At 33.3% G+C, this 24,192-nt stretch overlaps 4 protein-coding genes across 5 annotated transcripts; all 4 read right to left on the bottom strand.

Annotated features, from left to right (window-relative positions):
* Window positions 1-256: 256 nt before the first annotated feature.
* Window positions 257-3,750, bottom strand: LOC120133560 (protein GrpE-like). 2 transcript variants are annotated; one of them, XM_039150126.1, is made up of 4 exons: window positions 3,474-3,750; window positions 1,270-1,788; window positions 888-1,027; window positions 567-709 (listed from the first exon to the last, which is right to left on the bottom strand). In XM_039150126.1, exons 1-3 carry the CDS (start codon window positions 3,702-3,704, stop codon window positions 923-925), a joined length of 855 nt encoding a protein of 284 aa, XP_039006057.1. In that variant the 5' UTR covers window positions 3,705-3,750; the 3' UTR covers window positions 567-709; window positions 888-922. The 2 variants fall into 2 exon arrangements, with proteins under 2 accessions (XP_039006056.1, XP_039006057.1); XM_039150125.1 differs by lacking the exon at window positions 888-1,027 and having other exon boundaries at window positions 257-709.
* Window positions 3,751-6,082: 2,332 nt separating this feature from the next.
* On the bottom strand, window positions 6,083-6,946 carry LOC120133692 (blue copper protein 1a-like). Its single transcript, XM_039150224.1, has 3 exons — window positions 6,721-6,946; window positions 6,635-6,647; window positions 6,083-6,471 (listed from the first exon to the last, which is right to left on the bottom strand). Exons 1-3 carry the CDS (start codon window positions 6,931-6,933, stop codon window positions 6,170-6,172), a joined length of 528 nt encoding a protein of 175 aa, XP_039006155.1. The 5' UTR covers window positions 6,934-6,946; the 3' UTR covers window positions 6,083-6,169.
* A 1,881-nt stretch (window positions 6,947-8,827) lies between these two features.
* On the bottom strand, window positions 8,828-11,428 carry LOC120133568 (protein FAR1-RELATED SEQUENCE 3-like). The gene is made up of 4 exons (XM_039150130.1): window positions 11,108-11,428; window positions 10,431-10,520; window positions 9,251-9,370; window positions 8,828-8,956 (listed from the first exon to the last, which is right to left on the bottom strand). Exons 1-4 carry the CDS (start codon window positions 11,369-11,371, stop codon window positions 8,912-8,914), a joined length of 519 nt encoding a protein of 172 aa, XP_039006061.1. The 5' UTR covers window positions 11,372-11,428; the 3' UTR covers window positions 8,828-8,911.
* A 215-nt stretch (window positions 11,429-11,643) lies between these two features.
* On the bottom strand, window positions 11,644-12,591 carry LOC120133691. The gene is made up of 3 exons (XM_039150223.1): window positions 12,384-12,591; window positions 11,915-12,085; window positions 11,644-11,679 (listed from the first exon to the last, which is right to left on the bottom strand). The coding sequence occupies exons 1-3, from the start codon at window positions 12,549-12,551 to the stop codon at window positions 11,644-11,646; spliced, it is 375 nt and encodes a 124-aa protein (XP_039006154.1). The 5' UTR covers window positions 12,552-12,591.
* Window positions 12,592-24,192: the final 11,601 nt, after the last annotated feature.

Raw genomic sequence — 24,192 nt, 5'->3', positions numbered from 1 at the left:
GTAACTTTATGCTTTCGGTACCATAATTTAATGCTACTAGCAAACTAAATTCCATTGAAGATTGTTTATATAAAAATTTGTATTATTGTTGGTGCATAAATTTATATATTGTCAATAATTAATATTACAATACATATATTGCATCAAATTTAAATCTTAACATTTGAATCAGTCCTATAGAACCTATGAATGACTAGCTGAATTGATTTGAGTTCAACTTCAAGTTGGCTAGGAAGGATAAGACGAGATGCAGATATTGTCCCTAAGGCATTCGATTTCCTCATCTTAATGCAAATTCATTGCTCCAAGAAAAGAAACAAAATTTAACAATATATCATCCCACAGAAATCACCAAAAAAAATTTGAGGTCCTAATAATGGAGGTAAATATGTGTTGCTTATACAAAACTGAATCCATGAATCTCAATCAGTCTTCAAGAAGATTCTGCTTCTTGATGGGTTTCGATAGTTTCACTGCTTTTGGCGGTTTCATTGTTCTCAACGGTTTCGCTGGTCTCAGTGTTTTCACCTACACCTGTACCTTCTGAAGACTCTCCTTTTTCCGGCTTCGAAGGCCCTGGACCAGCCGATACTTTAACCATTGAAGGACGCAACAGCCTGTCTCCAAGCTTGAACCCCTTGCGAAATTCTTGAAGAATGATACCTTCTTCGTATTCAGTGGAATCCTCGCGCATGATCGCTTCATGCAGCTTTACAAGAGAAACAGAAAGCATTTTGTAAGAAAACTTTTGAAGTATGCATGAACATAAAAGAAGCTCCCATGAAGGCTCTCCTTATCATGTATATGTATTTACCTGCCTAAGGAAATACAAAGATTTCATGCACAACTAAATATCATACATATTATATAATTACTCATAAACTCACCGAGTCAGCTCGAATCAATCAAGACTTGGTTTGTACTAAAAGCGTATCCAGGTCTTCACAAAACCTGAACAAACTTGTCTAACTTTTCGAGAAAGCTCATCAAGTACTTGACTGAATAACGAGCCAACTCGGTAATTCACCTGCATTAAGCCATGATTATTTCATAGTCAGTCTAATTCTTCTCATGAATAACAAAATGCATCATGTACTAGAGGCGTTAAAGCAATTTGTTCACGAACTGCCTCCCCAACTCATTGACGATGAGGACAAGAACAAGGTAACTGAAAATTTGAAGGAGGCTTAAACACAAATTATGCGACAAATCATTATTTATCATGTGAATGAAAACTGGGACAGGAAGGAGTAATAAGTGTTAACTCACCATTGGATCAAAAGGATTTCCCACCGTGTCCACAGGTTCAACACCGAGTGAACCCAAAATCTCCATGAACTGCTTGTATATGCTCTGATAGCTATTATTGATCTTCTCTTCTCCCTCTGTCTCGACCTTAATTTGGGCTTTAGCTCTCTCAAAATTATCCAAAACAGGCAACAAATTTTCCAAAACCTCTCCTTGGGCATTTGATACTAATGAATGGCGCTCTCTCTCGGTCCTCTTGCGAAAGTTGTCAAAGTCCGCACTAATCCTAAGAACCCTTTCCTTCTCCGCTGACAATTCTTCTAACAGAAAAGTCATTTTCTTTTCAAGATCAACTTTCTCATCTTCAACGGATTTTAAAGATGCTTCTATGTCAGCAACTTTTGACTCATCATTACTTGCCAAAGCTTCTTTGTATGATTGGAGTAATGATGAAATGGCTGAAGAAGATATTTCTCCAGCATCACTACTCTCATCTGCAGAAGCAGCGTCTTCAGCAGCGACAGCACCATCTGAGGAGTCCTGTTACATATTATCCATGAGGATGAAAAAAGCAGCCACAAATGTCTGACATTGCAATAAAAAGAATATCTATGTAAAGAAAATTTTTGAGTAGAAAAGATGAGTGGTTAAGTTATAGTAGTAATCTATTTGAGTAACAATACTCCTTTTCCATCATTCAAGGCTTCTACAGAAAATTGTGATAACATCTTATTTCACATATGGAACATACCAGCAGTCTAAAACATACCAAATGAAATGTATAACAAGAAGCAACCTTAGAAGATCTTAAAGTTGTTTATTGGCTTAATATACAACTTCAGATATAAAAAATCGTTAAAACCAGTAATTGTATACAGCAGAATTGATATTTGCAAACTTGCACGATGTGTAAAGATGTATCGTGATTGATAAACAAGACGGATTGTTAACATCAATTGTAAGATCTTAAAAATTACAACCCACTTTTATAGTATCTTGCAACGGATCGCCTACAATGACAGTAGGCTGCTTAGGGGCTGAGTTGGTTCTCACTAAGTGAATAGTATTTCAACTCAATTACCTTAATTATATTTATATTTATGTGGAAGAAAAGTAATCACTAAGACTTAAACTTTTTTAGACATAAAATAGAAGTATCTAGACTCTACCGAACATAAGCAAGTAAATATAAAGTCCAGAAAAAGGAAGAGAAAACTAAAGATTAAAGATTAATTAACACTTCAAAACATCGCAATCTAAATTTGCAGGAAATAAAGAGATTGTCACAGCAAAGTGACATTGATATATGAAGGACAAGATAAACAGCTTTTTCATCAAAGCACTCAAAGCTGGAAGTCGTTTTTATAGATATGCATAGGCAACTTTGAAGTAGGTGATTAATAAATCAAAGTTCAGTTGTGACATTATGGCTCAAATAACTGAAGCCAGGTTACATTCATCTCTAAAAAGGAGCCAACCACCAGATTTGGCTATAAAATTCTATTAAACCAAGTTTCACTTTCAAGATGGATAACATAGAACCAATTATAAAGTTTGCCTCTGTAAATTCGGGTTATAACCTGCCAAGCAACGGTGCAATAATTCTTACAAAGATCAATGCATTCGAAACTCAAGTCCCAATTCCCTTCTTCAAACAAATCCTCATTAGTTTCAGCTTGACCTCGTCTCCATGGCCCAAAAGAAAACAGCCTCCTAGTTCATTGCTAGGCTTCACTGATTCTCCAAATTCAATTCACAAAAATTGTGCATTTGCTCCTCCATGTATTTTTTTTTCAAATAATTTGATTGGCTTCCATTTAAAATCCCGCTAAACACTCATAATCATAGAAAGCTATACCCTATGTCGATTTAAACAATGTGTCGAACAATGGATCGGACAGCTCGATTAAATAGTAAATGTTGAAAAAATAAGTATCATAATTGATAAAGTTAGTGAGTAAAGCATATCCAATAGACAAAGCTACAAAGAACAGAAGATTGTCGACAAGAAAATTCCTTGATATAGATAAATTCTACACATTATCAAAGTACCCATCTTTTTTCCCATTTCTAGCAAGATTCAAAGTTAATTTACGAAACCCATATATATTTATGTCAACTAAACAAGAAAAAGGTTAATATAAAAGTATGAACTAGGAAAAAAAATTCCACCCGGAAAAACTAAACAATTAAAAAAAAAGGAACTTGAAACCATTGTATGTTACCTCAATTTGGGGTTCTTGAACTTCTTGGGTATCAGTAGTTTCGGTTTCACCAGCAAAAGGAACCAATTTCACGAACCGAAGAGAGGGAGTGAAGCTGAACCGGAGGGGACGGCTCGAACGAGGAAGTCTTTGTTTGAAGCAGACATGGAAGGGCTTTGAAGAGTTTAAGGTAGCACCACGTGGAATTAGAGGAGGAGACTTAAACGGGAGCGTTTTGAGGAGCGTAGCCATGGGAGAAGAAAGCTATCCTTGAGAATGCGAGAATAAGAGAGGGAGAGGTGTGGAGAAGAGGAGAAAAGGGTGTGTGACGGACAGATAAAATAGAAGCGGCTGAGGTTTGATTTCGACCGTTGGATGATTGTTTGCTAAGCTGACCTAAGCGACCGTTGGATGATATGCCACTTACTATTTTGGTACCTGAGCTTTCTTTTTTTGACCATATTTGTCCCCTAACTTGATAATTTTCCCGATTTGATTCTTGAATTTGAATTGTTGTCTTGATGTGGTACTATAAGATTTTGGCATATATCAACTTGAAAATTATATATTAATATTTTCTACCATATTATCAAAATTTTGAAAAGCTAATTCAATTGTTTTTACTAAAACGTTAAAATCAACTATTTTATAATTTTAATACTTTTAATTCTTAATGATGTAACGTAAAAAATAAAATATTATATGTTAAATTTTTAATAAAAAATGTTAATTATTTTTTATATATGGAAACGTTATCCAAAAACCTCTAAGCCTCCTCCACACTAGGGTATGTCAACACTTCATCAATAGTATTGGTCTTCGTACAAACATTTTTGTTTATTGAAGTTTTCAAAAGCTTGCGTCCCCCGAGCACTGATCTCTAAGTTAACTACGGTACCGCATAAACAAGTAGAGAAAACTTCTAATAACTTCATGTGATTTATCAAGATAAAATTTAAAGTGTTGTAATTAAATTTATCTAATATGTAAGTATACAAATAGTCATAGTGATTCTATAGTTTACACACACTAAATGTCACTATAAATACCTTTAATCAAGACTCGAAAACAGGTTATAATCTTTCTCAACCTACATATCGTCTTCTTCATCTTTCATGACCGATTCTCTCTAATATAAAAACATCGATTCACGGTTTTTCTCTCACCGACATAATTTTTTATCAAAATTAGAAAGGTGAACTATTATGGACGACAAGCCAAACTTGTTACCATCAACAATTTATGCAATGAACATAAACATAATTTATGATCGACAAAATCATTCGATATCCCTAAAAAAATCAAAGCAATCATCTTCGTTCTCAAGTCTTCTCCTAAAAATGCACCTCATGGCCATTCTCGATCGGCAAATGCTTATTCGACCTACAAAACTCGCATGAACAGATGAACTACCGACAAAAAACAAAAGGAACGGCTACACACGCTCCACTCATCAAGATTCTTCTTCCTACGAATTCACCTTGGACAAGGGTAGTGTCAGAGGATCAGCAAAGTGGACGAGAGAGCGTCTTTGGAGTTTGTGATTTGATTTCTTAACTTCTAATGTTTGCTTATAAGTTCACATTTATGATTGAATAAGTATGAATATCTAATTTTATTCGAATTCTAGTTAGACATAGTTCCGAATAATTAATGTGACATTTTTTTATTTAGTTCACGAATAGACGTGTAAGGGGTGTTACATTTAAAGAAAGATCTTGGTCTTCTTAAATATATTTTCAGGATTGAGGTGGTTCATTGGAATGTAAAAAGTTGAACCGATCTGTAAAACTGACTGAAACTGACTGAAGTTAAAATTGTTTGTAACCCGAGGTGGTGGTTATACAAAATCAATTCGAGTCTAAACTGGTGTTGACCTGAACCCGAATTAGAAATGAAAATTGTGAATTTGAACCCTGTCATGATGACTTTTTCATTCAGCGAGGAATTGGAGAGTCGCGTGTTTGACTAGAATATTAAAAATGTTTGGAAAAGGTTAAAATCGTTATAACACTCTTTATCGAGTTGAGAGTTGGATGTTTCTCCTATTAAAGAACCAATTGCCCAAAAGTTTTGCTAAGACGCTTTAGAGGATCATAAGGAACATCCAATTGTGCCAAAAAAAAATTGTGTAATAATATATTAGTTCAATGACAAACCTGTATTTTAGTTCCCAAACATTTAGAAATTCATTTTGGCCTCTCCTTTATGAAAGTTATGGTTTCGTGTCTATTAGATTCGACTGTTCAATTCTTTGTCCAGCAATGCCTTCCATGTTTGGTCAACGACAACTTCACATTTCTCGCCTTTTACCCAAAATCTGCTGGGCATTGTCTATAAACCAGGGGCTTTCCACAGGTACTGTACTGAGTAGTATTGGCACATGATCAGATGATGTGCTTACCAAATGTTCTACGCATACATTTGGTAATAAATTATTCCATTCAGTATTGTATTTTCAAATGGTGTACTAATGTATAAATTGAATAAAAATTAAAATTTTATATACATAATTATACCAAATCCTCGTATTAGATTAAGTTCATAGATAGTTTGAGATTTATCTTAAATTAAATAATAGAAATAACTTTTATTTACTCAAACGTTCAAAATGTTAAGCATTTATGATAAGAGAAATAAGGAACAATCATAATTCCAATTCAAAATCGGTTATTGTTCTAGTTAATTAAATACGACTGTATCGGCAATGTCGAAGATCATCCTAAAAGGATCTCGAAATCAGCCGCTTGAAAACTTGAAGCAGGACCAGGAGCTACTGGAGCTGGAGCTGGAGCTGGAGCTGGGGCAGCACCCTGTAGCACCGTGATCGTAAGCTTTTGTCCTGACTGGCAATGGCCGTTGACGCCGCAAATGTACCATTTATTCCCGGCGGTCGCCAATTTGATTTTGTCGTTCCCGGAGAATGAGCCGGAGCTATTGCTTGATGGAACAGTGCAGTCTTGGAATTCATCTCCGGTCACTTTGTACACGTTGTGATATCCAGCCTTGTATTTGAAAACTGCAACAACAACAAAAAGAATATAAAATTGAGTCTTTTACCCACAAGTAAATTTATAGAACAAAAATATGTCTAGTATTCCTACGTCAATGTCTATGCAAAACACAACATCAATCCTATTAAATATGTTAAAACCTTAGAATAAATATAACACACTACACACCATGCACATGTATCTGCATGGTGTGTATGCATTGTTAACCGATTAAAAAGAATTTAAATATTTATTACATTGTAATCATTTTATACTATTCGGAAAAAAATTATTATAAATAATTTTGGATAGAAAAGTAGACCGAGGTTGTCTCCAACAAAGAATTGTTTGCCTTGAGCCCATGCATCGTAATCGATTCCTAAACCCCAGCCTTGATCATCGCCCACTACGAATTCCGTAGCCATTGATATCGACGGAGCCATCAAAGCAGCAATTGCAAAAACAAGTAATGAACGATGAACTCCCATTTGGTTTAAGCTTTCGTTGCTTTAATTGTCGAAAATCATGGGTGGGGAGTAAGTATTTATAATGTTGCAGCGAATTGTTGGTCTCAAAAACGTTGGAGATTAAAGTTAAAACCTCCTCTTTTTTTAATTGTTTTTGTAAGGAAAACGATACCTTGCATTGCCGATTCAGTATGAGACAATTTGTAGAATTCTAGGATTAAATTTCATTGGATCATCTATGGATTTCGGAGATGATTACAATATGTTAGTCTTTTATATGCGGAAATTTTGCTACAATTAATAATTAATTTTTTAATAAATAAATTTAGCGTTAAAACCGAATTATTATAACAATTTAAGGACGGTAAAAGTTAAACCGTTTCATTGATTCTAAATAAATCCGTTCTCATTGAAGATTTTTTTAAAGATGAATATAAGACAGCAAATATTTGAACTTTTTTTAATAATGGGTATAAAACGATTAAGACAATAATGATCCCCAACTATAACAGTTTCCATTGTTAAGTCTTCCTACTATAAAAACTTATAAAATGATCTCCCAACTATTGTGCCCTGCATTGTTGAACCCCTTACTATTAAAAGTAACAAAATTGTGACCCGCTATTCATATGTTTTAAACTCATCATTTTTTCTATTAAAATTTTGACAATAGCCTGAACTGGACATTAATATGTTGATTGAGATATAATAAAATATGATCATAGAATTTCAAATGATATACAATACAAACAGATCTGAGATCAAAATTTAACATATCTTAATCAATATATTAACGCTCAATTCAGGCGATCATCAATTTTTTTTATGAAAATGGACAAATTTGAACATACAAATAGTCGGGTGACCATTTTATAACTTTTAATAGTTGAAGGACTCAACAAAACAATATTCTATAGTCGAATGATCATTTTATAATTTTTAATAGTCAGAAGATTCGCAAAGCAACATCCTATAGTCAGGGGACTTTACCCCTTTTTTAATTGGTATGGTCGGCCCCGCTACAAGAAATTTTTACTCTACTCTTATACATATGTAATTATGTTTGCAAGACATTATGTCTAGGGATGGCAAACGAGAGGGTCGGGTGCGGATACCCCTCCCCCATCTTCATACCCACCTAATATTTTCAAATTCACCACCCGCCCACCACCCATGATGGGTAAAATTTTTCAAATCCATACACGTCCACGCAGGTACATTCTCAAATCCATCCCCACACTCACTACCCAACTGGAGACGTACCCGACTATACCCGCCTGACAGCACCCTTAAGTTATACATAAGCAACAAACATAAAACAAACACGTCCATTAAGAAACATAATAAAATAAACCAATGATTATCTGAATTAAGTGTTAACATAGATCTTAAAGTACATAAATTATAAGTTATATCTTATACAATACTAAGATTTATAAATTAGTCTATAACATTATACCTAAATTTATAATGGTCCAAAATTTAATGGGTATTTAGTGGGCGGTCGGATGCGGGGCGGGTAAGATCTCAAACCAATCACCCGCCCACTACCCGCGACGGGTACCACTTTCTAAATCCACACCCGTCCTCTACCCACTAAAGTTATATTCATCCCCGCCCCAATTGGAGCGGGTACGGTACGAAATCCACGAAATTATACCCGTTTGCCATCCCTAATTATGTCTGAAAGTAAATTTGACATAAAAAAAAACCAACAATGTTTCTGGATTTTGAAGTCCGGACATTGGCAACTAAAACTAGTAAACAAACATGCAGGGGAAACACTATTGGAGGATATATCAGTCCATACATCACCACTTAAAGATATTTTGTAAGACAGAAATCAGACCATCATCACAATAATGAATGAAGTCAAAGCCAATTCAAATCATGCATATGAGTTCATTCAATCTATAATGTGATCACTTACAGGTTTGAATCTATATATAATGTCAGTACAAAAAAGAAAGAGAGAAGAAACAAATTAAGGCCGTATATTCTATTGCTTTTGCTTTTTCTGTGCCGGCTCTGAGGAAGTCCCAGCCTGCCAAATAAAAGACAAAAAAACAAGCTAGGAGTAATGTTCCTCGAGCATATGCCGATAAGACTAAACGACGGAAATGAAAGAGAATTCAAGATTCCAAATATAAGATACAAAAGCACGGTTGTATACTACATGACTAGGGGTAGCTGAAATATTCAAGACCAAAAGCATGAGAGGTAGTATGCAATGGCACTCACACCTTGAACACCCAAAAATCGAGTTCCTATTTCTCAAAACTCTTTTTAATGACCATAATGTTTATATCCATAACAAGATACCAAAAGGCACTCTTACCATGTTTGAAAGTTGTTCACTGATGTAAGTCAATGATCTCAACATAGCTTCAAGTGTGTCTTTAGTCAGCTGAAATTTCACTTCTATCTCATCTGAAGGAGACTTGGTATAATCTCGAAGCTGCTAACATGTACGAGAAAAGAAATAAAAGTCATTAACCACAGTTAAGAATTTACACACTTAAATGGATGAGAAACATGATTGTGGCATTGGATTTCCCATTAGAAGAAAAGGCTTTGCAGTGTTGTGTTGGATGACCTTACTAAAAAATAACCGACATTTAGAGGATTTGATTTGTAATAAACAGTATTTTACTCATATCTTTCTTGGCCAAAAGTTAAAAAAGAAAACGACGGTGTTTTAAATTTACCGTCTCCAACAATCATAGCAAAGAGGTCATGCGAATGGTATATACAACACAAGATTCTCAGTCTATCAGGCTCGGCGACAAAATATTCCCAAAACAAAATGTAAGACCAGAGCCGTTACTAAGGGAGCCCAAGCAATTTGATGAAGTAAATGAGCAATAGGTCAATTACTATGGATCAAACAATTTCAAAGGAAGTGATGGTAACAATCAGTGAAAAGCATTTGTTAACTAATATTATTTCCTCCATTGTGTACTATTATATCTAAAGTCGGAATGGAACATTCATGCAAGAATCTAAATACTCCCAATCAATAAAATCAATGCCTATCTGCCTAAGGGACCTCTTAATTGGGCACCATCTGGTGTTAATATGTCAATTTGACTTTTATGCCTGCCTTTAAAGCATCAGCTGACACTTTATGTTGCCCTAAAGCTGATGAGTAATAGGGATTTGGGAACAAGGAAAGCTAAGAAGAACCACAATACAATTTTTTCCCCTTATATTTTGTGGAGTATCTGAAAGGAGAGGTATAGAAAAACACTACGGAGGATAGACTCCAGATCATTTTTCTATCTGGTCAGAACAACTTCAAGAAACTTATTTTGTCAATATTCCCGGTGTTGTTAGTGTGTAAGCATCATTAATTCTCTAATAACTCTTGTTATTCTTCCACTGGAAGTTATAGCACATAGGATACTGGAAGAATAGATGTCTTTGTCTTGATGACATTTTACAAATAAGTTCATTCGGGATATCAGAAAATTCACAATGATGCAGTCAGGATTGCAGCTTCCATATTGATCACATACCTTAAGATGGATAATAGTTACTCCATTGGCTGGCACTGAGTTGAGATTATCCATGGTCCATGTCATTGATTTAAGGCAGGGTAAAACTTCCTATAACCAATATAAGGAGGTCATATCAAGAAACATTAACAACATAAAATGAGCCATAAATTAATATTAAGTACAATAGCATATTCACTTGCAATATTTGGGCTTAAGAAATCCAAGAGCTTAGTTTAAAATGGCAGCAAGATGATAATATGTATCCCAAAAATGCTAATTAAATCTCAGTGAAGAATTAAACCCAAGTAGGAAAGTCGGACCAGCTGCCATATCAAAAGAAATAGCATCCTTATGATTCATGTGTGTACGGGAGTCAGAACTTCCACCTTTTCAAGAATGAGAAAAATATACCTTTAACTAAAGAAAATAACACCAAACTCCTTTCCCTAACACAGATAAATTGTAATACGAAGTATGTGATTGATTTAGACTACTGAAGGATTAATGGTAATGTGGGGAAAAGGTGCTGCATAAATTTCATCGTTGTAAAGAAAGGCACAGCAATCCAAATGGTAGCTGGCAAATGGAGATGATTAGTTGAAGAGTACATGTACATGAAATGATATGAAATTAACTGATAATGCTTGTATTAATTGAAAAAGAAAGTAATGAACAAATAAGAATTAATATTATACCAGATTGCCTGGAGGATCAGCATCCTGTTGCATTGACAAGGGAGCCAGGTGAAAACCAGGCGCATCAGCAATGATTGGTGAAGCCCCAAAATCACCAAGGTTAATGCGGGAACTATGATCATGTTGACAAGGCCACAAGAAGGATGTCGGAATATCGGAAGATGGAAAAGCTGTGAACGATGGTGGGGTGTTTGCCATTATCTGATAGGAAACACTGGTCCTTGGCAATGAATGTGGATGCTGGACAAGATGAATATAATGCATTACAAACAAAAGAATATATATATGATGAGAGTTAAGGTGAAAAAAGAGAAGAATAGCCATTAAATTACCTAGCAAAACCAGCTTTTGATAGATGCCGTAAACAGTCTAAACTATTAATCAGAGTATATTATATTTACATAACAAGGCTCTGCTATAAAATTTCACTCCCACCTTTTCAAATTGCAACATTCTAAATATTTTTGCGTTTGTGCAAATGTAATGCATTAAGTAAAAGGTTTTGAATTTGTTATGAATAATTATTACAAACATCCTCAAGGTGCAATACTCTTTGCAGCTTGCAAAGAGCTCTGAATAACACAGCTGTGAGTAAAAGTAACTCGAAACTAATGAATCAACTTGTATGTCAACAATTCATATTAAATGGAAGGCACTGGATTTAATTTGAATCACAATTATAAGCTACTTAACATGCAATGTTTGTAAAAATAACAACACCCATATCACCAATGCACATTAGCATAGAGATAAACAGGCACATATATCATTATTCTTGGAACAATTTTGAAAGAAGTTGTTGCTTGCCTGTTCTTTTGCTAATTCTTCCCTCCATTTACTCTGACATTTCTGCAACGATAGAACCAGAAGACTTTGCAAATCAAGTGACAAATCAGGCGGAAATAGCTTCAAAAGATCATCGCCATTGTAATTTTCGTGTACGGATTTCCTGATAAGCAATCGAAGGCATGCCAACACCTATTCATCACATTTTACTACACCTCATTATTCATTTAACAGTTATCACTACAAACATGACAAAAAATAAGTGCCCGCAGCTCACTTATTTCTGAACAAATACTAATTTTGTTTTTAGCAATTTTTGAACATGTAAATGGCAAAAAAACATATGAAAAGGCGTAATCTTTTCAATGACTTAGACTTTCAAGTTTCAAGGTTTTAGACTGAAACGAAGTAACCATGCTAAAGGGGGTGGGGAGGGAGGATAATTGAAAGAGGCGTGTTTGGTTGCAGAGAAAGTGGGAAGGGAAATTACGGGGTCGAGGTCGGGGAGTAAGAGGAAAGATTGGAAGCGAGACTTGTCGGGCGGGCGAAGACCGGAGCGTCGGGTATTCCAAAGTGCAGTGAGAATTTGGTCCATAATTTCCTCCGATTTTACAGATGAAAGCTTGTGCAGTTGAACATACAACGTGTCTTCCGCCATTGTTTTCTTTGCTTTCCTTCCTCTTGTTTCAAAACTTCAAATGAACGGTTTTAGGACTTAACCCCTTTTATTCGGGTCGGTTAACAAATCTATCGAACATCAAGTTATTGGGCTGAATTCAATTATAAAAAATGGGGGCGGGGGTTCAATTATGTCAGGGGGTAAAATTAATTGATCCAATAGACCACTTTAATATAAATTCGCTAGTTTAATGTGACGAGTTTAAAAATTATTTTTAATACTCTCATGTTTTTAAGGTTTATGTGAGTTAATATTATAATATGTTTATATAAACTTATTACGTCAACATGATAAATCTCATAGAAAGTAATTTTTTTTAATTCGATAAATAATTTAAAAGCTAAAAAATGAAAGAAAAAAATCTTAGAACTTGTTACGTCATGAGTTACCTTGAAATTTAAAAAAATAGATTTTTATTATATGTCTACAACAATCTAGATTGTATCTAGTAGGGGTGATCAAAACCAGGTACCCGCATTTTCGGATACCCGAAGTACCGAGTACCTGATTCTTCGGGTAGTATATTTTTCGTCATGTGACCCGACCCGTTAAGCCTGGGTACTCGATAGTCTAGTACATGCAAAATTCGGATATCTGTATTTTCGGGTCACGGGTATCCAGTTCTTATATTTTTTTATTTAATTTTATTAAAAAATCACATAAGAAATATATAAAATTTTAAAAGTTCATAATACATAATCCACACACACAAAAATTAGTGATTTGAAGTTATTTTAAGGATACATATTTGGATATATATAATTAAAGTTTATTTCTAAAAGAAAATATTAAAAAAAATTAATATCGATCTTGATCTTTTTCGAATCTCATACTCACAAATCAATAAAAATTTCATTTAAAATTTTAAATCTTAAAAGTACATAATATAAATCTAAGAAAAATTTAAGGATTTAAATTTCATTTTAAGGTAAAAATATTAATAAACTAAAATGAAAATATAATTTAAGTTATATATATATATATATATATATAAACTATCAAGTCGGGTCAAGTCCCCGGTTATGAAAAATTTTGGCCCAGACCCAACCTAACTACCCAAAAAAATCACGTGTCTAGTACCCGACATGGTCGGGTAATTTGTTTTAGAAAATACCCAATTTTTTAGGTTCGGGTCGACGGGCCGAGTCAACCGGGTCGGGTATTTTTGAACACCCTTGTATCTTGTCACATTTCTGTGTGGTTTTAAGATGAACCCGACATTAATTTCAGCGCCGATTGAATGTTGGAGGCCCGAAACGCATACTTTCTATTTTTCGAGTGGTGAAGCGATGATTGCGTTGGAAGATGTCGCTTACCAACACGGTGTTTCAGTCAATGGTGTGCCACTAGTGAGGCACAACGATTTCAACTGATTCGCTATTGTTCAGATAGTTTTAGGAAAGATGTCACCACCAGAGGTCTTAGACGAGTACCGAATATGGATAACTTGGTTGCAATCTGAATTTAATGTGACTATGACTCTATCGATATTTAATAATTTTACTGAGTATCGTAACACTAGTTGGGGCTCGACCATTCTGACATTTTTATAACGAGAAATTTGCAAGGCTACAATAGTCGAAAGGGTCAAAAATTTGATGTTGCGAGTTGTCTAGTCTTGCTACAGTATAAGGCGTGGTACTGGTTTCCGTTTTTTACGTCAATTACAGTATCCCCATTGAGTTTTCTCTGGATGGAATGTATTTTTTTAACTTTATTTTGTTAGTAATTTTTTTAATTTTTATTTATTATATTATTTAGATGGCGGCATAAAATTATCGAGACCGAGTTGTCAGGTGAAAATAAAAATGATATACGAATGAGGATTGATATCGCTGCTCGACATGCGATAAATATTATTTTATTAATTTACTAAATTTTATTTATTTATAATTTTTTTTAATTTACTATTTTTTTATATTTATATTACCTTTTATAATTAATGTTTACAGCTTTCTTAGATTATGTATTGTGATGATGAGATTTATCGGTACTGTCACCGAGAGTTTTTCAAAGCTCGGAGTTGTGGTGTGTCATTACAACTATGCTTTACTTTGCGTTTGTTAAGGTGCACTCAGCATATAGAGTGTTAAGACAGTTTGTGTCCCATCAACCAATTCCTACCCAAATATTTGATATGGATGTGCTCCATAGAATTGATACGCGTGAAAAGTATAAAGAGAATTGGTCGAGGAAACATGTTGTACACATTCAACAATGGAATAAGCAACATTTATCTACCCTATGCATTTCAAAATTACAGTTGTTGATCTTGATCTCAATATTTCTCCCTACCTCCGAAACTATGAAACAAATGGGAAACTATATTTAACAACATCGGCAAAGAGGGAACAACAATGGGAAGAAATGAATGCCAAATTCATAAAGGGTAAGAAAGAATTATCATCGACATTTTCGTCTTCTGCTTCTACTTCTGCGTTTATTGAGTATTTTGCATCTCAGACCAGTTATGGTTTTTATCCTCCATATCATGCTTCAATGAAGAGTCGGTCGAATTGGGTTAGAGGTTCATGAGATGCAATGCAAAGTACTCGGGCATCTTTGACATAATATGTGGGTGAATAGGATCATATTATATATGGTTAACAACAAGGTACTAATTTAGATAGTCAATTTGAGTCAATGACAGCAATGATTGCGTTAAATACCTTAAGTACTCCATCACCGTATTTCGAAGGTGTATCTTAAAGTGGATTGATGATCAATACACCTCCTGTTGAAGAAGCAAACGAAGATGAAGATGATCAAGGCAGACGACTAAGACTTAATCGACGTGCCTCACACCATTATCATTTGACCCCTTCTCGGCATCATCAAAAATTATAAAAATATAAATACATTTTTATTATGCATTGTATTAGTTGTAATAAAATTTATTATTATTTTTTAATATATTATTTTGTATTAAACCATTTTTAAACTTATTGTTTATAAATTAATTTCGACGAAACAATTCGCGTTGACGTGACGGGTTTGAACAATTAAATTTTTTAAAATTCATAAGTTGTCTCTTACCAACGACTACTTCATTTTAAATTCTAAGGTAACTCATCATCTTTGGGTGACGAAGTTTTGATTTTTTTAATTAAAAAAAAAACTTTATATGGGTACGTTGACGTGATGAGTTCTGAAAATATATTATAATAATAACCCACATGAGACCTATTAATATGGGACCATTAAAAATATTTTTTCAATAAACTTATCACGTCGCCATTATATATAATGGATGATCAAAATAAAAATAATGAATTAAAAATTCTTTAATCATAAATACAAGTCTGACAACAAAAATGGCATAGACATATGTGTGCCATATCTTTAATCATTTAATAGATGTATATTTAAAAATTTATATTTAAATTCTTTAAAATTCGTATGTATATATAACCAATATGAAAATAGACAACATAAAATAGCTCGGCATTGTAACTTCATCCCCCGAGACGGAGGGCCCTTGGGGCCCCGAACCCTGCTGCAAATTTTAATTTTTTTTCTTACCCTAATAGGCAGTGTTTTGAAAATCGAACTGGACTGGCCGGTTCAACCGGAAATCGTTGTCTAGTCTGGTTCAATCTATACCGGTTGAACCATTACTAGTGAACCGGCCGGAACCGCTGAACCGTTCAAACCGGACTGGCTGAAAACCAGAAAAAACCGGGAAAAATCGGAAAAAAACAACCAATTTTGTTTTTTTTTTAAATAAAATTAAATCAAACGACGTCGTTTGTTAAACGAGCCAAGTCAAACTCGAGTATTGCTGAGATCGACTCGAACTTGAAAACTTTAAAAGTAAGCTCAACTCGACTCAAAACTCACGAGCTAAAAATTATCAAGTTCAACTCAAACTCGAAATATAATATTGAAACTTGAACTCGAAAAGGCTTGAACTCAAAAAAAAAAATTAGAAGCTCGATTGAAGCCTAAAATTTGAGCTTGATTGAAGTGAAAGAATAGTTCACTCAATGCTCACCAAAAGGCTCCATGATTTTGAATGTCAAATTACCTCTATTATTTATAGAATTTAGTTGGGATGCTCTTCTATGTTTCTTAGTCATGTAGGATTGTTTTGTTCTCATATTTTTACTCGTTAGACTTTTGGGATACTCTTCTATGTTTCTTAGCCATGTGAGATTGTTTTAAAAAAAAAGTAAACCAAACAATATCATTTTGTTATGATTTTTTTAGCCCCAAATTTATTTTTTAATTATAGTTATATAATTATATTTATTATTTAATATATTTTACCTTAAATATTATGTTGTAGTTAATTTGAATCATTTTTGTTTTACTTAATTTTATGGTTTTTAACTTATATATGTTATGACTTGCTTTGAATATGACTTGTGATATAAAAAATTATTTTTTTATTAAATATTTTTTGGTATTTTTATTTAATTTTTTAAATAATTATGACATCGTTTGGTTTTTCCGACCGATCGGACCGGTTCGACCGGTTGAACCAGTGAACCGGTAGCATAGCCGGTTCGCTAACCGGTCTGGTTCTGAAAACCATGCTAATAGGAGTCATCAAAAATTTGTAGTGCAATTGTATAGGGATTGTGTTTTTTCAAAATCAATATAAATGGAAATTATGGAATAAAGTTTTAGTATTTCCAACATACAATATTGTGAAAAAACCCCATAAGCTCCACAATAAAATTAAGTCTCTTCAACTACGATTGTCTGAAATTTACTAAAGTGATCTAAATTCAATTGAGTGATAATATTTAAAGGTAAGAAATTAAGTAGTATTATATTTATTATTTTTTAATGTGAATTATTTGATCTTATATTTAATTTTATTATTCGTTTGAGTAATTTAATAATTGTTAAGTTGAATGGTATTTTCTAAATTTATTTTTTATGTTCGTGAACTAATTTTAGATAAATACATATTGACATGGGGAAAATCCAACAATTATTAAGCTTTTTAAGAGAAAAAAACAGTTAAACTTCGAAAAATGCAATAACTGAAACTTCAATTGGCGCACCTGTTAATGCTTCACCTTCGGAAGATAGACCTTAAAAGATAGGTACAAAATCAGGATCCAAGTACAAACTCTAATTACTTGGAGCGAGATCTTGGTAAGAACTGGGAATATTCTTCTGAACAAGAAAGAAAGAAATTCGGAGGGCTTATATTGCCGAGGGTCCATATCAACCAATACTCTCTGAATTCAAAAAAAAATTGGACATGTTTCTCACCCTCGTCGATTTCAAGCTTCCTGGTATAAATATTTTTGTTCATGATTATAATATTCTCCTGAAAATGATGTTGCATTTTATTTTATTTTATTTTCTTTCTTTTTAACAAGCTAGATAGTCATCCATCGCACAAGACTTTCACTATGAATGAAATCCGAAATTGGAATAAAGTAAATGGAAAAAGTTGTTATTTTAAGATGTATATAGATTTAGAACCTAATTCACCTCATAAAATTGTCGAGCAAGAATTGGAAGATTTTTTAACCAGTCTAGACACTTGCCACAAGTGTTGAATATGAAAACACCATTACAAATTGTTAATAATAGACCTAGACTTGAAACCTCTATAGATGCATTACGTTGGCTAGCTTTACAAGGGCTTGTAATGAGAGTCTGTGACAAAAGTGAATCCTCATTTAACCGAGGAAATCATTGATTCACTTTCTCAATCATTACAACAAAAATCTCAGGATATTCTGAACTCACTGCATCTTGTTGAGAGTTCATAAATACTTTTGTAGAAATTTAGAGATAATGGATGGAATAATCTTTATATGGAGGTTACCTAATTTTGTGAAAGTCACAACATAGATATCCCGGATATGAGTTCTATTTATAGAGAAAGAAGAGGTCGTACTTGTCACCAAAAAATCATTTTACAGTTGAACATCATTATCGAGTAGAATTTTTTTATGCTACAGTTGATGTTCAACTATAAGAGATAAATAATAGATTTAATGAAAAGTCAATAAAGTTATTAACTTGTGGTTGTGCAATGTAACAAAATTTTCAAGGTGGAAGACATTTGCAATATTGTGAATAAGTTTTATCCGAAAGATTTCATGGAAGTTGAAAAGAATGTTACGAATAGAATTGCGTCATTATGAGGTAGAGTTATCTTGGAATTCATATCTAAAAAAATTGTAGACGATCTCTGATCTAAGTCAATGGTTGGTGGATACGAGGAAAGTAAACACTTATCTGTATATATTTTGAACGATAAAAATTTTATTGACTCTCTTTGTCGACACCCGTTTTCGTCCGGATATTTCGTTAATGATAATAATATTATTATTATTACTATTTATTTTCTGCAGACCATTACAACATGCCCAATAGGGCCCAATTACAAGTGACCCAATAGACCCAAACTTGAGCCCAATACAAGGTAGCCAAATGTTTTAGGGTTTTCTAAAACCCTAAGTTCTAGCTACCTCTATGCCGCCAACAGAAGATTTCTCCCATCGTCACTGTTTCGGCCACCCGTTCCCAATGATCTCGTTGCTGTTCAACTACTTCATCATCATCTTCTCAGGCGAACAATGACAACAAAATCAAGTAAAAGAAAAAAAAGTCAAAAACCTCATTAAAAATTAATTAAAATCCTAAAAAATCATGATGAATTAATGCGAGTTTAGGGGAAATCATCCCCCTTGGTTCTAGCCTCACCAAACACGCAAAGGGGAGATTATAAACAAGGTCCAAATGAGGGATAAGGGATTCAAATTTTTTGGGGGAAAACCGAAAAAGAAAAAGGAGAGCAAACAAAGAAATTTTACCTCGGGTAAAGGTAAGTATCGACGACGAGGGGGCAGGTCGAATGTCTAAGGTATTTTCTTCATTATGGTTTATAATTTGGGCGAGTTTGATGGTTGATTTGGTTCGATTTAAAAGGGATATGAGATTAGGGTTTATGTTTTGTGTATTTTCAAGAAGAGTTTGCCCTTTAAGGGCGGTGTATAGTGGTAGGCACGGTGGTTTGTGGCCATCAATCGGATCTTTCACAAATAAAAATGGGGAAAAAGATAGAAAGTTGAGAGAAAAAATGGGGGGTGTCGAGCTATTGAGTAAAAAAATGAGGGACTAGGTTTTCTTAAAACCCATAATGAGACTTATATAGGAGTCCCACAACTACGTCGTTTTGGGAACTAGGGTTTTCTTGAAACTGACGCATGGGTTATTCACGCAGGGAGGGTCTTGTGCTTTGTAATATTTCATTTTGGTCACTATATGAAGTTTTATTTATTTTTGTTTTGAGCTTTTAATTTTTTTGGTTTATATTTAGATCACTATTCTAATTAATATTATTTGTTTTGGTTTATTTACGTGTTTGGTCCTCACTCGAGGTTTTCATTTTTATGATTTTGGCCTTTTATTTTACGCGTGTTATAATTTGGTACACATAGTTTATTTATTTTTGTTTATTATAATTTTAGCACATAATGTTAAATATGTTCATTTTGGTCCTAAATATTTGGTTTATTACTCTGTTAGAGGTTGTAATGTATGATTCTTGTATTATATGTTATGTTATTTATTTGATTTACTGTTTTGACACTAAAAATTCTAATTTTATTATTTAGTCATATATTTGTATAATATGAATAATATGTGCTTTGAATGTTGTCCATGTATAAAATATATATTGATATCATGAAATATAAATATTTGTGTAATTTGTTGCATATAGGTTTAGGATTTAATTTGAGTTAAATTGTATGAAACCTCGTAAGCATGACTTGACTCGAATCGAAATAATTTGACTAAGGGTAATATTCGTTCATTTTAATATTGTTGTGAAATAATTGTCTTAATGTATAAGAAAGTTACTTTCGATAATTTTAAAATGAAAGTATATCCCATTAAGTGAAACAAATAAAATTGATTACATTTAAAATTTAAGACTGAGAAAAAGATTATGTTCTTTTAATTAAATTCATCGAGAAAAGAATGTTAGATCGAATATATGGTCTCCTCTCGATGTATTTAAATAATTGAACATTAAGGGTCGGTAAAATAATTAATTAATCGTATTTGTTTGATGTATATATCTAACTTTCGTTTTATTTTTGTATATATTTTAATATGATTACAAAAATAAATAACACTCGAATTAATATTGAATTTTAGGATAAAATAGTAATATTTCTTTATTTAAATTGGAATAATAAATGAATGCTTTAACGCATGAGAGGTCATTTCTTTTCGATTGGAAATAATTAAATATTACTGTTTCCCCTTTTAAAATTCAAAGAATATGTTTTAAAAAGAAAATCTTAAATTTAATTTTTTTTATTTTATTGTTATTTCTGCACTTAAATTTTGAATTAATAATAAACTTTAGAATGTAATTGTAATATTTCTTTATTTTAATTGGAGTAGGAATTGACTGCTTTAAGGTATGAAAGGTTGATTCTTCTCAACAGGAAATAATTAAATATTATTGTTTCAGCCTAAAATTCTAAGAATATTATTTGTATGGGATATTACATTAAATTAAACTCGAATTCGTAAATTTTATTGCAAAGACAACTAATTAATTGACTAGGTACCAATTTAGGGCGATGTGGGGGTGCTAATCCTTCCGACGTGTAACCAACTCATGAACTCAAATTTTTGGTAACACATATCATTAATTTGTTGTTTTAATTAAAAGTAATATTTTTATTAAAATGACAAATATGTTTTTGGGTGCTCAATCACACCCTAATCAAATATTGGTGGCAACACCTCGAACCATGTTTTATTATTAAAAGGTCACCAAATTATTCGAGATTATATCTTTTAAAAATCATTTATAAAAATTAAATTTATTTTTTTTAAATCGTTTTGACAGCTGAGCGACTCTTCTGGGGACTTTTTTATAGACTCGAGCCGTTAGTCAATTAATTAATTGCCTTTCAATGAAAATTTCAAGTTCATTCTAATTTAGTTTTTGATCCATTATGTTTTGATTAATCACTAAATAGTTGTACTGATTTGTTTGCTAATGCTTTCAGATTAAATATGTCTTAAAGGGATTTGAGAACTCTGTTTTGTGTTGGTTGTGTGTATTTTCGCTTTTCCTCACACATTGCACAGTCGTATCTGCATAACATAAGCAAAAACCCCGCTCCCTCATATTTAATTAGGAGTGAGAAACTACTCCCTCGTGTGGTCTTCACCTCTGTATGGGATAGTGGATCGCTCATGGGGCTCACGCCTTATGGTCCTCGTGATGGTTTTCACCTTTGTATGGACATAAGGAGGTGTGTCCCCTCGAATTACCTCGATCTGCAAGCTTGTGATGGGCCAGGATTGAGGGTCTGAAAGCCCAAGGGGGCACCGACAATGACAATTCAAGAACCTTTTACTTTAGAGCCAAACCCAGCATATAATAAACCTAAAACCCGGGTAGATCCTATCCCAAACCTTAAGAGTCCCTTAAGGAGAGTACATTAGGAAAAGCTCCTTTGAGTATTTTAATTTTTCTAGTTTAATTTTGTTTTTCGAATAAATGTATGCGAAATAGAGATTATGTGGTTAGGTTTATATTTTTTGAATAATCATGTGAACTAGAAGGCATGAGGTTAGGATTTTTATGTTAAATAAAGCATAGGGGTAAGTTTTATTCAATGCTTATAGTACTTACTAACTTGTTGTTTATCTTATGTGTACTAACCCATTTTTGTTTTGTGTTTATTTTATTTTGCTTTTATTTTCTTGCATTTGCATCTTCAAGTCATCCGAAGGTATTAATTCACAAGTGATTGACTAAGTAAGAAGATTGTTCATATTGAGACAAGAAACTATTAACCATGTAGTCAAAACCAGGAGATCCAAAGATGTTCAAACGATATATGAAGAAAGACGTTTGATGAATGAAGAAATTTGAATATGGTTGAAGACTTCCTTTGAAGACGCAAAGGCTAAGATGTTTCCTCAAGAGATAGATGCAATCATACCAAGGACGAGCAGACCCTTCATGAAGAGATGAAAACCACTTCTCATTGGAAGTAAAAATAGAGATCTCAAGATTCAACCATAAATAATTTAAGGACATTAGGAATCATCAAATGTGATAAAGTAAACAGACAACTTTGTGTGCAATGTTAGATTCTATGAAGAGTACGGCTCAAGGAAATGAAGAAATAAAGAATCATAATTTTATTTTGATTATCTGATGTAATGAAACCTTGTTGTCTAAATGAAGGTTGTTCTATGGCGGACACCTATGGAATTAACACATTTTGCATTTGCATTTTGCATCTAAATTTGCATTCGCACTACTTTAATTTAAGCATTTTTACATACATCAATCATGAAAATGTGAGAATAATTTGTGAAGGATACTGTGACGGAAGTTCTTAATGCAAATTGAAGTTACCCAAGGCGTGTCTATAGAAAGATCAAAAGCGATGAATGAGATATTAACACGTGTTATTAAGATCGAGAGAATCTAGGAACAACTTGTAAGGACCTAATAATAAATTATTGATGAAGCAAGGAAGTTCCAAGTTGAATACAGAGAACAAATGTCCAAGTTGATGAGCATGATGGCTATAGTGATATATGGGAGAAATAGTTAGAGGGCTCTATTATGTAAGAAAAGATGAAGACTTTGAGTGAAAATCTGAATGTTGGTTGTGCAACCAATGTGATGACAACAGATGATCAAGAATCTGTTGGGGAGTATGATAATCCAAGTCAACTCAAAAAATCAGGTATGATTCTAGAAAATCTGACAGAGATCATGCTGGGAAAAATGAAAATTGAGGTTGAAACTTTTAACATGAAAGTTGAGTCTGACTCAAAGAAGAGAGGCATATAGAGGAAGTTGAAATGCTAGTAAAGAAGACTAAAAAGAATAACAAGAAAAAGATGACGATGCCTCTCGTTCTGATTCTGGGGTCATATTCAGACTTGTTACCCTTTTTCTATTTCTCCAAGGCCTAATACTTATTGGCATCCAGATTGGCAAGGTGTCAAAAATTTATACAACTATTATTCTGGAGATTTTAGCCACTCTATGGAAAGTTGTACGGTTATGAGATTAAAGGTTCAAAACCTCATCATGGAAGGGTTGTTATACTTTGAAGATAAAAACCCTAAGCTCCCTAGAAGCTCAGAACTTGTTTATAAAAGGAGATCTACAGACCAATATCTCCCAAGAGATGTTAGTCGAAAGTTAAACCTTCAAAAAGAATATCTCAATGATCATTCACTAGGTCTTCAGATGATCAAAATAATGGCAAAGAGAAAATAAAGTCAAAAGAGCTTCTACTCAATTTTCCTTAATTTTTACACAACAAATTATATCCCAATTTGCTCGAAGCCCAACTGATTACTCCACGTCTGGCTAAGCCTCTGTTACCCCCTTATCCGAGTTGGTATAATGAGAAAGTTTCTTGTGAATATAATGCTAGAGCCCGAGGACACTCCATAGAGAATTGTGGTAACTTCAAACGACAAGTCCAAGATCTTTTAGCACATGGAGTTATAGAGGTAGATGTTAACAATCAGTCAGTTTCAGTTAAACAGTTGCAAGTCAACCCCATAATAGAGTTGATAGGGTCAAAACAAATGAAGTGTATACGAAAAAATGCGTGAGGAAATAAAATAACAAAATCAA

The sequence above is a fragment of the Hibiscus syriacus genome, unplaced genomic scaffold (assembly GCF_006381635.1).
Source record: "Hibiscus syriacus cultivar Baekdansim isolate YM2019G1 unplaced genomic scaffold, ASM638163v2 tig00110584_pilon, whole genome shotgun sequence".
In the NCBI taxonomy this organism is placed as follows: Eukaryota; Viridiplantae; Streptophyta; class Magnoliopsida; order Malvales; family Malvaceae; genus Hibiscus; species Hibiscus syriacus.
Note: the sequence above shows the minus strand (reverse complement) of the source record. Positions and strands in the feature narration are given on the sequence as shown.